This window comes from Moschus berezovskii, chromosome 27 (assembly GCF_049115385.1).
Source record: "Moschus berezovskii isolate FMDL1 chromosome 27, NW_MosBer_1.0, whole genome shotgun sequence".
Lineage (NCBI taxonomy): Eukaryota > Metazoa > Chordata > Mammalia > Artiodactyla > Moschidae > Moschus > Moschus berezovskii.
In genome coordinates, this window is record NC_142486.1 from 19,474,830 (window position 1) to 19,489,309 (window position 14,480).

General features: G+C 46.9%; 1 protein-coding gene across 1 annotated transcript in view; it reads right to left on the minus strand.

Annotated features, from left to right (window-relative positions):
* The window catches only part of LCMT1 (leucine carboxyl methyltransferase 1), a 66,668-nt gene extending 52,530 nt beyond the window's left edge, over positions 1-14,138 (minus strand). The window contains exon 1 of the mRNA XM_055409710.2: positions 13,898-14,138. Within this exon, the coding sequence (XP_055265685.2) occupies positions 13,898-14,004 (107 nt within the window). The 5' untranslated portion in view covers positions 14,005-14,138. The remainder of the gene's footprint in view (positions 1-13,897) is intronic.
* Positions 14,139-14,480: the final 342 nt, after the last annotated feature.

Below are 14,480 nucleotides of genomic sequence, written 5' to 3' on the forward strand. Positions count from 1 at the left end.
CAATAAAAATAGGAAAGGGCTTTAATAGGTAATTCAGAAATGAAGATGTAGGAATAGCCAATAAGTATACATCTGTCACCAAGGAAATGCCATTTAAGGCCATAATGAGATGCTATTGCAGACCCACTGATGAATGTTAAATGAGGATATGGAGCAACCAGAGCTTTGGCACATTGCTGGTGGGAAGTATAATCTGATAAACCACTGTGGAAATCAGTCTGCGGTTAAATGCATGCTTGGATCCAAGTGAAATTTAAGGCTTATATAAGAATGTTCATTGCAGTCTATTCAGAATGGCCAAAAACTAGACACAACTCAAATGTTGATCATCGGCTGAATGGATGAATAAATCATGGTGTATTCACACAGCACACGAAGGAGGAGCAAGCCACTTTACACTGACAAAGATTCTCTCCTTGACCAAACTCTGGCCAGGCTCCATTGAGCCCTCCTGGACTAGACCTCGATCTCGGCCTATAATACAAAGACCTGAGCAAACACTAACAATAGTTTCTAACAGCTCAAGGCCACACCCCTAAGATGTCTCCAATCCCCCTTACGGTGCCGACCTGAGCAAACTCAAGAAGAATTTACTGTTTGTTCCAGGCAACACCTGAAGATAGATCCTTGCTGTCTCCCAGTTAGCAAATCCAGACGGTTCACAGGGACTAACCCCCCTTTTCATACTTTCTATAATTTTTCTCTGATTCTGATTCCTGGCTCGTCCCCCTGCTTCCTCCCTCACTCTCCCCTTAGCACACCCTCTACACAAATCAGAGTTGAATTCAGTCCATGCTGGATTCTTTTCCCTGTTGCAATAGTTATTACTTATTAAAATATCTGACCTTACCACTTTAACTGGCATCCAGTTTTATCTTTGACAATGTGCACAACATGGATGACTCTCAAAGACCATCTTGAGTGAAAGACACAAAAAGAATGCATTCTGTATGACTCCGTTTATATGACATTCTAGAATTGGGAAACCTGTGAGAGCCCAAATCAGAAGAATGGTTGCTAGGTTACCAACCATCTCTAGTTGGTAAAAAGACCAACTAGAGATACAAGGGAACTTTTTGGAGTCTCAGAAGTATTTTATATCTTGTTTCAGGTGGTGGTACACAGATATATGCAACTGCCAACACTCATCAAACTGAATATCTTATTCTGTATAAATGATGTCCCTCTCCTTGCCACCCTTCTAACAACATCTGAGGGAGCTTTCTCTGGTTGCTCAGTGGTAAAGAATCCACCTGCCAATGCAGGAGATGCGGGTTTGATCCCTGATCTGGAAAGATCCCACATGCTGCACAGCAACTAAACCCGTGTGCCACAACTACTGAGCCTGTGCTCTAGGACCCAGCCTCAGCAACAAGAGAATCCCCAACTGTGAGAAGCCATGCACCGCAACTAGAGAGTAGCCCCACTCGCCGCAACTAGGGAAAAGCCTGCATAGCAACAAACACCCAGCACAGTCAAAAGTAAAGAAAACTATAAAAAACGGTCTTATCTGAGGAAATTCTCGAGGGAAAAAAGATCAAGGATGTAGCACATTCTCAAGTTCCTTCTCCAATACACACTCACCCCCTTGCCTAAGAGGACCCTGATTTGCTTTGAGGCATCAATCTGCACAATTAGGCGCACACTTTCCTGCACCCAGGAGCGGAGCCATGTGTTCTAACCTTAGCTGATGAGAATGGAAGTCTACAGGGCAGGCCTTCCCCCAAAGCTACTGCTTTCCTGAAGAAAAGGGGCAGTTTCAGACACACAACGTGTCTCTTTGCTAGCATTCCTTCCTTTTCCTTCTTCCTGGAGCACAGCTGCTCAAATGGACAAAAAATTCTGATAACCCTGCTATAAATCTACCCTTCCCCTGTGAAGCAAGCTATGGGAGGTCTGAATCAATTTACAACTGATTGCCGAAGAATTGATGATTTTGAACTGTGGTGTTGGAGAAGACTCTTGAGAGTCCCTTGGACTGCAAGGAGATCCAACCAGTCCATTCTAAAGGAGATCAATCCTGGGTGTTCATTGGAAGGACTGATGCTAAAGCTGAAACTGCAATACTTTGGCCACCTCATGCGATGGGTTGACTCACTGGAGAAAACTCTGATGCTGGGAAAGGTTGGGGGCGGGAGGAGAAGGGGACGACAGAGAATGAGATGGCTGGATGGCATCACCGACTCTGTGGACATGAGTTTGAGTGAACTCCGGGAGTTGGTGATGGACAGAGAGGCCTGGCGTGCTGTGATTCATGGGGTCGCGGAGAGTCGGACACGACTGAGCAACTGAACTGAACTGAATTTTGTTACTCAAAAGTAACATTAAAATGAAAAAAAAAAAAGGCAATTTCAACTGCAAATCAAGAATGACATATGCATTACTGCATTAAAATATATATAAGAATTTGGTATATAACACAAGGGACATTTCAAATCAATGGGGAAAATACAGACCACTCAATAGATGGTATAAGGACAACTGGTTAATAATTGGAGACAAAATTAAGGTAAGGGCTTCCCTGGTAGCCTAGTGGTTAAGAATCCGCCTTGCAATGTAGGGGACACTGGTTCAATCCCTGGTCCAGGAAGACCCCACAGGCTGCAGGGCAACTAAGTCCAGGTGCCAAAACTACTGAGCCCAAGTGCCTAGAGCCTGCAAGCCACAACTATTGAACCCACATGCAGCAACTACTGAACCCACAAGCCACAACTACTGAACCCACATGCAGCAACTACTGAAGCCCTCATGCCCAGAGTCCGCGCTCCACGACAACAGAAGCCACTGTAATGAGACGCCTGTGCACCACATCTAGAGAGTAGCCCCTGCTCGCCCACAACTAGAGAAAGCCCACGCACAGCAAGGAAGACTCAGGGCAGCCAAATAAATAAGCTTTGAAAAAATAAGTTACAACTGCTGCCTTATGATGTACAAAATAATAAAGATGGATGAATGATCTAACCATAAAGCCAAAGCCACAGAAGTGCTAAAAGAAAATGCGAAAAGGATGGAGAATGGCCTTTCAAAGCTTTACCCAAAAACCACAAGCCATAAAGTTACACTGTCAAGACTCAACAACCTGAAGAGTCACCATTTCTGTATTATGAAATGGACAGTACAAGCTACACTGAAAGACAAGCAACAGCTTGAAAGAAAACACGGCAACAAATAGCAAAGCAACGGATCACTATTGCAGATACAAAAAGTCCTTACAAATCAGTAATAAAAATACAAATAATCAAACAAAAAAAAAAACAACCCAGTAGGGAAGTGACATAGAAGAGTGGATTCTCACTATAAATATCCATGAGTGTGAGCAGACAGACAATGCTCAGTCTCACTTGTGATTTTAGAAATGCAAATTAAAAATAGGAAAGCAGCTTGGCATTTGCCTTCAAAATATTTCAGATCAGAAACTGGGCCCTGCTCTCTGGGGTACAGCTGTGAAGATGCAATCAGTAGGTTGGTCAGGGCCCTCAGGAAAACACCGGCTTTCCTAAGAGGTGATCTTGTGACCTGCTTTCATGACAATGGTGGCGGGGCAGGGGGTGGGGGGGTAGATTTTTTGATTCAGTTGAGAAATCAGATGAACTTCTATAATTTGCATAACAGAATTTCAGCCTTTCAGCCCCCGGTCTGGTTTCTAACACATACAGACTGCTGAAAACCAGCAAAGCAGAATACCAGAATTCTAAGACCTCATTAGGAAGTATCATCTTGAGCACCTGTACTCAGGTCTAATCATTTTCTAGGGAAGGAAATGGCAACTCACTCCAGTAATCTTGCCTGGGGAAATCCCATGAACAGAGGAGCCCCGTGGGCCACGGTCTGTGGAGTCTAAAAGAGTCGGACCCGACTTAGTGGCCGAGCATTACTCACTTTAACCATCTGACACATGCTTACTGTGTGTCTATACTGTGAATGGCACTAAAGTAGACAGGTCCCTGCTTTGTTTTTATTCTGAGGAAAGACAAACGTTAAACAACATGTCTGAACTACGCCGGGGCTGATTACCACCAAGGAGACACACAGAGTGTCACGAGAACATGGAACAGGGGCTGTATCTTGTCTGCAGGTACCTGAGAAGCCACATCTGACACAAGCCAAAAACCTCGCTGCCATCTATGACTCCTCAGTCTTCCCGTATATCCGTCAATACGCTCTATCAGCTCAGCCTTCAGTGTATCCAGAATCATGGATTCCCAGCGTCTCTACCACTACAATCCTGATCCAAGCCCCCAGCATCTGACTTGAGTCATTCACGTCTCCCCGCCTCCATGCTGCCCCCTACAGCCTGTTCTCAACACAGACACTGAGAGGATCCTGTTCCACCCCAAGACGGTGGATCTGTCTTCCATTCCAAGTCCCCCGGCGGCTTCCATCTCACTGACACTGAAAGCTGGGTCCTCACAAGAGCTCCTCTCCGCCTTTCACCCGGGTCTTGCTCCTCCTGGACCAGCCGGGCCAGCTCCTGCCCCAAGGCCTTCGTACCTTCTGCCTGGGACACTGCTTCCCCAGCTGTCCACCCTTGGGCTCACTTCCTCCCCAGCACTGACCTTCTGGGTGGGACTGTCCCTGGGCATCCCAGCTCACGGGGCAACTCCCTCCAGCACTCCTGTGGCAGCGCCCACCAGTGGAGGTGCCAGGTATGTTGCTGGTTTGTTTCCTGGATGCTTCCCCCATTACATGCCCCACAAGAGGGCCGCTGGTGCCTGCTTCACTTCTACACTGTCACTACCACAGGCCTCCATAAATCGAGCAGGGTCTCAATAAAGAACATCACGTGGAGAAATTAATCTGAGGGATGACGTGGAGCTGATCAGACAAGGGAGAGAGGGAGAAAGCATTTCGGGAGGGGTTGGCCTGGTGAAAGGCCCCAAGGAAGGCAGGCACAGGGCATGCTGGAGGAACCGAGGGGGCGGTGGAGAGAAGGGCAGTTAGGGGAAGCAAAACTGGAGAAGCAGGGTAGAGCAGGCAGGGCCGGTGGGCCACGTGAGGAACTTCGCTATTTTTCTAACAGCAAGAGCGTGCGCGCTCAGTCGTGTCCGACCCTTTTCAGCCCCATGGGCTGAGGCCCGCCAGGCTCCTCTGTCTGTGGAATTTTCCAGGCAAGAATACTGGAGTGGGTTGCCATTTCCTACTCCAGAAATAAAAAGCCATTAAACCAGGGAGTGACATGGGCCCGGGCACCTTTCCCAAACCTCTGGCTTCGGTGCGAGAACTGGATTTGGGGAGGGAAGCACCACTGGGGAGCTCAGCTGGCAGATTAGTGCCCTGGCTCAGATCACGGATGACCTGAGAAAGCAGCCGCGGAGGTGGAGGGAACGAAAGAGATTCCAGAAATATTTTCCAGGTACATTCTAAGGTCTGAGCAATTGATCGCAGAGAGGTAAGTGAAAAGGCAGTTCCATGATGACTCCAATCTTTTTTACTCGTGAACCAAGTGGAAAGGGGTACCATCCACTGACTTGGGGGCAGGGGGCAGGAGAGGGATGGCTTGTCAGAAAATTAGGGAAGATGATCTAGAGTGCGGTTTCAGAAATAATGAATTTGAGGTCATTCTGAAAGTGAAAGTTGCTTGGTTGTGTCCGACTCTTTGAGACCCCCATGGACTGTAACCCGCCAAGCTCCTCTGTGCATGGAATTCTCCAGGCTGGAATACTGGAGTGGGTAGCCATTCCCTTCTCCAGGGGATCTTCCCAACCCAGGGATCGAACCCAGGTCTCCAGCACTGCAGGCAGATTCTTTACCAGCTGAGCTACCAGGGAAGCCCAAGGTCATTCTGAGACAACGAAACAGAGATTTCCGGTTGGCAGGGATAGATCTGGAGCAGTGTGATTTGATCAGGAAAGGTGACATGCGTCCTACCACCGAGTGTCACGTTTTACCCTGTGGTGGATGGAGAATCAAAAAGGTTCAAATAATAAAGTGACAGGGTAACATTTGTGATTCTGAAAAATCACCCTGTCCACAGCATAAACACTTGGGACGGGGGAGGTGGCCAGACTAGAAGCGGGCAAAACAATATGGACGTTCTGCGCCAGGTCAGGTGAGCAAGGGCTGCGGCCAACAGGAAGAAAATGGAATAGACTTTCCATCCATTGCCAGCCTGTCTCCCCAACAGCTGCTGGGGACTTTTCTTTAAATTTTTATTTAGCTTTGACTGGGCTAGGTCTTCAAGGCTGCGTGCAGGCTTTCTCGAGTTGCAGCAAGCCGGCTTCTCATTGTTGCAAAGCACGGGATCTAGAATGTGGACTCAGTAGTTGCAGCTCACAGGCCTAGTTGCCCCACAGCATGGGGGATCCTCCCGAAGCAGGGATCGAACCCGTGTCCCCTGCACTGGCAGGCGGATTCTTAACCACTGGACCACTAGGGAAATCCCTGGGGATTTTTCTAAAACACAAACTCAGAGCATGTCAGTTCCCCAATTTTGAAACCCTCAGGACCTTTCCTGCTTTGTTCTCTGTTAACCTCTCCAGAATTCTTTCTACCTAGCTCCCACTAGAGGTCAAGTTCCCCTAACACTTCAATCTCAAGAGCTGCAATCTCTATGCTCTTCGATGTCTCTATTTTCTTCTGCCTGGCCAACACCCATCTTTCTAAGACTCAACTCCTCCTGATGAAAAAAAAGAAAAGTGGTGCTGACGCCTAGGAGCCGGCCTGGTGCCACGAGCCAGGCTTCACTGCTGTTAGATGCTTGCCTGGTACTCACAGAGGCCACACTGTCCTCCACTTGGACAAAAACAATCTCACAGGACGACCTGCACAAGGTCACACTAAAACAGTGATGAAGTGAGACAAAACCAGGACTCCTTCATAATTTTGTCCAAACAGACAAAACCAAGGCCTGCTGCAGGGTCCCAAATACTCCCCTCCCCCAGCTGATGTTGTGTGACTGTGGCTTCTTTATTTACCACAGCGTGTCTGACTCTAGTCACATCTCCTTCTTTTTTTTATAAATTTTGTAATTTACCTTAATTCTCTTTTTGAGTTTATTTATTTCAGGCTGTGCTGGGTCTTCATTGCTTTGCGCAGGCTTTCTCGAGTTGCGGTGAGCAGGGGCTACACTCTGATGCGGTGCTTGGGCTTCTCATCGCGGCGGCTTCTCCTGTTGCACAGTGTGGGCTCTACCTGCGCAGCCTTCAGTAGTTGCGGCGCCCAGGCTTCCTTGTTCTGCGTATGCGGGATCTTCCTGGACCAGGGATCAAACCTGTGTCCCCTGCACCACTAGGGAAGTCTGTCACATCTCCTTCTAGAAAAGACTGAGCTACCTACGCAATCACAGAACTGTCTCTGCTTCCTGTGAGCACCCAATCCTGGGCAAATCCCTGCTTCCTTGAAACACCACCCACCAAATTATCCAACCAAAGCCTAAATCCTGTAAGTTCTTTCTAACACCCCTTATGGAGAGACCCCAAAGCTCCCCATGAGGTGAGCTCTCCCTCCCGAGAATGTCATTAAATCCATTTACCATAAAAAGGAACAAAAATGTGCCATTTGCAGAGATGTGGATGGACCTAGAGACTGTCATACACAGTAAAGTAAGTCAGAAAGAGAAAAATAAATACCGTATATTAATGAATATATTGGGAATCTAGAAAAATAGTACAGATGAACCTATATGCAAAGCAGAAACAGATACAAATGCAGGGAACAAACATATGGACATCAAGGTGGGATGAGGGGGAGAGATGAATCAGGAGACTGGCATATAGACACTGCTATGTATAAAACAGATAAATAACGAGAACCCACTGTCTAGCACAGGGAACTCTACTCAATGCTCTGTGGTGACCTAAATAGGAAGGAAATCCAAAACAGAAGGGATGCACATATACGTATGTCTGATTCACTATGTGGAACAGCAGAAACTAACACAACACTGCAAAGCTACTATGTGTGTGTACATGTGTGCTCAGTTGTGTCCAACTCTGCAACACCATGGACTGCAGCCCGCCAGGCTCCTCTGTCCATGGGATTTTCCCAGCAAGAATACTGAGTAGGTTGCCAATTTCTCCTCCAGAGGCTCAACCCGACGTAGGGATCGAACCCAAGTCTACCTGTGTCTCCTGCACTGCAGGCAGGTTATTTACCACTGACCCACCTGGGAAGCCCCTAAAGCAGCTATCAGTTCAGTTCAGTTGCTCAGTTGTGTCTGGCTCTTTGTGACCCCATGAACCGCAGCACACCAGGCCTCCCTTTCCATCATCGACTCCGGGAGTCCACCCAAACCCATGTCCACTGAGTCGGTGATGCCATCCAACCATCTCATCCTCTGTCATCCCCTTCTCCTCCTGCCTTCAATCTTTCCCAGCATCAGGGTCTTTTCAAATGAGTCAGCTCTTTGCACCAGGTGGCCAAAGTATTGAAGTTCCAGCTTTAACATCAGTCCTTCCAATGAACGCCCAGGACTCAACTCCTTTTGGTTGGATCTCCTTGCAGTCCAAGGGATTCTCAAGAGTTTTCTGCAACACCACAGTTCAAAAGCATCAATTTTTCGGCGCTCAGCTTTCTTTATAGTCCAACTCTCACATCCATACATGACCACTGGAAAAACCATAGCCTTGGCCAATGGACCTTTGTTGGCAAATTAATGTCTCTGCTTTTTAATATGTTGTCTAGGTTGGTCATTAAGTTTTCTTCCAAGGAGTAAGCATCTTTATATTTCATGGCTGCAATCACCATCTGCAGTGATTTTGAAAGCAGCTATACTTGAATTAAAAGAAAGAAAAAAAAATCCTGTTTTAACTAAATTAGACATATTTCTAATGGTCTCTGGTGGAGGACACTGACAACTCTCACGGTAGGAAAGGATGGTGAAGTTTCCAGGACGGAAGTTTATTGAGTGCCAATCTGAAGGCTTCCACTTTCTGTGGAGCAATACCCTGGCATCACCCTGGTTATCTTGAGGATGAAGGGAAGGTGAAGTAAATCAAAAGTTGGAAGAAAGTGAGAAATGTCTGATTTAAGTCTCTGGAGACTGGAAAAGGGAATTGCCAAAGAATCATACTGGAATGAATGAGTCAGCTCTGGAAGGATACAGATGAGATTGGCTGACACAAATCCACACAGGGCCAAGTTGCCCTGCTGTGTGATTTCTACCATCAGGATTCAAGGCGGAAATGGAGAGTCTGGTTCAATCCAGGATCTGAGGTTTACTAGGATGAAGGGCAAGGGAGATAAAGGCACTGCCAAGAGAATTACCAAGGAATGGACTATGAACTCTGAGCTCAACTGACAGGTAGAAGCCTATAGGGAAGCATCTAAAGGCTGGAGAAAACCATGGATGTCCTGAGGTTTTGAAGGCAGAGCAGAAATAACTGATCAAGCATGATGAACAGAGACTGGAGTTGGAGGGTGCTGCGCTGATCATCTGTGAGGTGGTATACACAGCACCTGGAAATCCAGGGGATTATGGCAGGAATGGTAATAGAGGCGAACGAGCAGAGGGAATCCCTGCAGGCGAGGTGTTCAAGAAAACAAGTGCCCCGCCTACAGGCTGGGTCCTGCACACACACACGAGAAAGTCAACTAGGACGATGGCATGAACTGAGGCAGAGGAAGGCTTGTGGGCCAGGTGCCCAAGTCATCAATGAATTAGGAGAGTAACCGGCAAGCAGACAGAAAACAGTAATATGGAGAAGAGGATGCTGGGGACACGGGTCTCAAAGAAATGGGGGGAGGAGACAAAGGGCAGTAAGGACACAAATTCTGACCGTCCTAAGGCTATGGCAAGCCACTCCAGTACTCTTGCCTGGAAAATCCCATGGATGGAGGAGCCTGGTGGGCTGCAGTCCATGGGGTCGGCTAGGGGTCGGACACGACTGAGCGACTTCACTTTCACTTTTCACTTTCACACATTGGAGAAGGAAATGGCAACCCACTCCAGTGTTCTTGCCTGGAGAATCCCAGGGACGGGGGAGCCTGGTGGGCTTCCGTCTATGGGGTCACACAGAGTCGGACACGACTGAAGTGATTTAGCAGCAGCAGCAAGGCTAGGACCCTGGAGAAGGCCATGACAACCCACTCCAGTATTCTTGCCTGGAGGATCCCATGGACAGAGGAGCCTGGCAGGCCGTAGTCCATAGGGTCAAAGAGAGTCGGATACGAGTGAAGCAACTAAGCACGCACACAATGCTAGGACAGCCAGGGTATGAGAAAACAGAGGTGTGACTTGGCTTCAAGTAAACGATGCCCCTGGGGAAGGGCCAGGGTCAGTGCAAAGAGGGAGGGAATGACTAAAGAGAGGCTAAGGAAATGGAGGTGGCTGGTGATCAGAGTAGTAATTTCAAAGGACTCAGAGGGGGCTGCAGGAAGGGGCTGGGGGTTAAAGGTAAACAAGAGTGGGAAACTGAGGGGCACAGCATGAAGTGGGAGATAGGAGAGGAGGAATGTGGTTAAGTTAGCAAGAATGCTAAGTGCTTTATAGATAGCTGTTGAATCAGACAGGATTCTTGGGCATAAACCTAGTATACCTGATCACAAGAGTTCTAACTATTGGACTGTAGGAGGGACAGAGTCTGTAGTAGTGACGATGAAGAAGACTGGGGACAACGGGATGCTGCTGATGACAACAACTACCAATTCTGAACACCTACTATGTTCCAAGCACTGTTGGAGGCACTCCACATTTAATACTCACAACAGCTCTCTAAGACCAGGAAGGGCCCTGTACCAAAGAAGAGAGCAAGTTAAAACAGAAACAACAGGGACTTCCCTGGTGGACCAGTGGTTAAGAATCCACCTTCCAATGCAGAGGAACTAACGGTTTGATCCCTGGTTGGGGAACTAAGATCCCACATTCCACACAGCAATGAAGCCCACGAGCCACAACTAGACAATCTGTGCACTGCAATGAAGAGCCTGCATGCTGCAATGAAAGATCCAGCATGCCACAACTAATACCCAACGCAGCCACATAAACAATTAAAAAAAAAAAAAAGAAAGAAAGAAAGAAATAACAGAACAGTAGAAGCCCAGCAGAGCTAACTAGCTCTTTGAACATTATTTTAGGGATCTTACAGCTATAACTCAGGGTGGCAGGAACCAGTCGAACCCACAGCTATTTCAGTAACTTCAAACAAATAACATTCAGACGGGAGGCAAACTAAAACTAGCAATAAGAATTTATTTTAGGCTTTTCCTCATGCCAGATCCTGTGCTAACCTCTGCATGACCTCGTTTAATCCTTAATCCTCCCATCCAAAAGGCCAGTGACCATTACTATTTTCATTTTCAAGATGAGGAAACTGAGGCAGAAAGACAGTTAATGTGCCCACAATTCATACAAGGAATTCCTATTTAACAAGATGAATTTTTGACAAGACTTATGGGTTCCAAACGTTACAGGGAAGATGCAGGTCACAGTATCACAGACTTTGAAAGTCCCTGAATCCTGCAAAATATTTTAAAAATATTAACTTATGGATTCTCACCATCTCATCACATGTTTTTTCCAGATAAGAGAAAACCTGGTGCAAAAAAAAAACAAACAGGCTCTGAAAAAATGCATCCAGATGGCAAATAGGGCTGGTTTTTTACAGACCCAAGACCCATCCCAGAAGGTTCTGATTCAGTGGATCCAGAGTTGGGCCCGAGTAACTGCATATCTTTTAAAAGCTCCATAAGCTATGCTGGTGTGCAGTTCAGGCTGGGAACCACGGCCTTAGATTCTCTGCAGTTCCAAACCCAAACTTTCTCTACAATGTTGAGATGCCTGAAGAACACTGAGGGCACTAAAAACCGAAGCTTCGTCTCTTGGATAAACTATCCAAGGAAAGAGCCAAGGAAAGACATGCTCGAGTTACATTATTTCTCTGAACTTTTTGTGTCTGAACTATTTTATAGCGAATTTGCTTTCTTTAAAAAATCATTTTTATTGGAATATGGTTGATTTATAATGCTGCATTAGTTTCTGCTGTTACAGCAAAGTGAACCAGTTATATATATACATATTTCCACTCTTTTTTAGATTCTTTTCCCATAAAGGTCATTTTGGAGTACTGAGTAGTTTCCGGTGCTATAAAGTAGGTTCTTATTAGTTATCTCTTTTATATATACTGGCTAATTAGCTTTAAGTAAGCAAGTTGGCCAGGCTTCCCAGGTAGTGCTAGTTGTAAAGAACCCCCCTGTCAATGCAGGAGACCTAAGAGACGCAGGTTCAATCCCTGAGTCAGGAAGATCCCCTGGAGAAGGGCACGGCAAATCACTTCAGTATTCTTGCCTGGAGAATCCCAGGAACAGAGGAGCCTTGTGGGCTATAGAATTGGGGGCACAAAGAGTCGGACACAAGTGAAGCGACACACGTGAGCAAGCAAGTTGGCCACAAATGTTACCAACAAATATTAAATAAGCCAATCATTACCAATTGATATTAAATAAACCTAACCCTAACCTGCTCTTGAAAAGTATTTTATTTTCCTCTGATAATTCTGAAGACACTTCTGATTTTCTTAGCAAGCAGCCAATGGGAGAAAAACTGCTCTTAATTCAACAGTGCTATGGATGTAGTCAACAGCAACCAAAAGCTGGAGAAAAAATACGTTGGGTATAGTTCATTTAAGTTCACAAATTCCACCAAGAACTGCCTTCATACCTTTAATACTTATGAATGTATTTATTTATGTAATCAACCACCACTAATACCTAGTACATGCCAGACACTGTTCTAAGTGCTTTACTAATAGTGAATATCATTTCATCTTTACTTTACAGATGACTGAATATCATTTCATCCCCACTTCATAGATCAGGAGATTGAGGCAGAGAATAGTTGAGTAGCCTGCACAAGTTTCCACAGTCGGGACAAGCCTGACAGTCTGGCTCCAGAGTCAATGTTCTGAATCACTATGCTTGGTCTCCAAGAACCTACAGAAAGTGCCAGCCCTAACGCAAAACTTTTTATTTTCCAGATCCAGTACCTACACGACCCCAGCTTCCAAGGCATTTAATGAGTTCCTCTAACAGTCCATGAGCCTTCCGTGCTCTGCTTGAACACCCTCCTACATGGCTATTCTCTTTAAGTATTCTGTTCCCAGCTCAAACATTATCGACTTAAGTACAAACTCTGATGGTGCATTGTATTTCTCAGCACAACACAAAATTGTAATTATGCTACTTCCTGAGTAATTACTTGCTTCCTGCCTTTTCCAAGCAGGTAGGTGAGTTCAGACACCATGTCAATCTTGTTCATCTTTTGTTCTCAATCACTGAATACCTACCAACCAAAAGGAAAAGCCTGGCACAAAGTAAGCTCTCAATAATTTCTGCTGAATGAATGAAACAGTAGCATACACTCAAGCCTCATGTTTTCTTTTTCATGCTTTCAGGTACTTGACACATACCTCTGCTCACAGCGTCCCCTACACAGCCCTCACCACGCCCCTAAAAGTGTAGACTCCCATAACATACAGGTAACAGCTCTGGAAAATACTGGCTCCGCACGCAAATATTAAGTGGCCCTGGACAGGTCATCTCCCCCATTAACTGGCCTGAGTTTCAGATGCACAATGGGGATCATGACGAGTCCCAGTGAAACGTAACCTATGAAAAAGGGAGGATCTGCACTTCTCATAACCCATCAAAACTGCAGTTAATACTTGCTTCACTTGTTTCCAACAAAAATGTGGCTCCGAGAAGGCCAAGTCCATGTGTGCCTGGTTCGGCGCCATGTCCCAGGCACAATAACCCCAGGCTTGTGCCGTGCCTGGCAAACGGCAAAAGTTGGATAATTAAAAGTTAAGTAGATGAATCCCTGCTCTGAGCATTTCACAGATGTCACACGAGTTGACCGATGCCTTTTGGCGTAAAAGCGTATTCCTTAGACACAGCCGGCACCCCCGACCTAGGCCCCAGACCCCCGGGAACGCTAGCCCCTAACCCCGCGCCAGGCAGGCACCTCTTGCATATAGAAGCATCTTCGCAAGTGCCGCGCACGCCCTCGTCGTCCGTGTCGGTAGGGGAAGCACAGGCGGTGAAAGAGGGCCTCCTCAGGCTAGCAGCCATGGGTGTGGAGGTTTCGGGGTGGTGCGTCCACCGGAGACATGAAAGCCGGATCGACGCACGCCAGAGGAGAGAGTGAGCGGGAGAGAAAGCAGCAGAGAGGGGCTGGGTTCCTCCAGGTTCAGCTGGCGCAGCTTAGTGACGCCACCCGCGGCGGCAGCCCCAGCTTCCCGCTGATTGGCCCCTCTATGGAGATGCTCTTTGGACAATTTCCCACCCCCTCAGCCTGAGGAGATGCCCATTGGATCACTCCTTTGGCCCCGCCCACCAACCCGGAAATTCCCTGAGGGAGAAAGGAAACTGAAATTGACGCAAGAGAGCACCGCAATGCTCTCCGGGAAGTGTAGTCTTAGCTGCTTTGGAAGGCCAGCTGGTTTTTCACAGCTAGTCACGGAATTTTATAACTGTAATTAACTCAGGGCGGAAGAGCTGGCAGGATCCTCAGCATTGTGGCGAAGGACAGAGAATCCAGCCGGAAA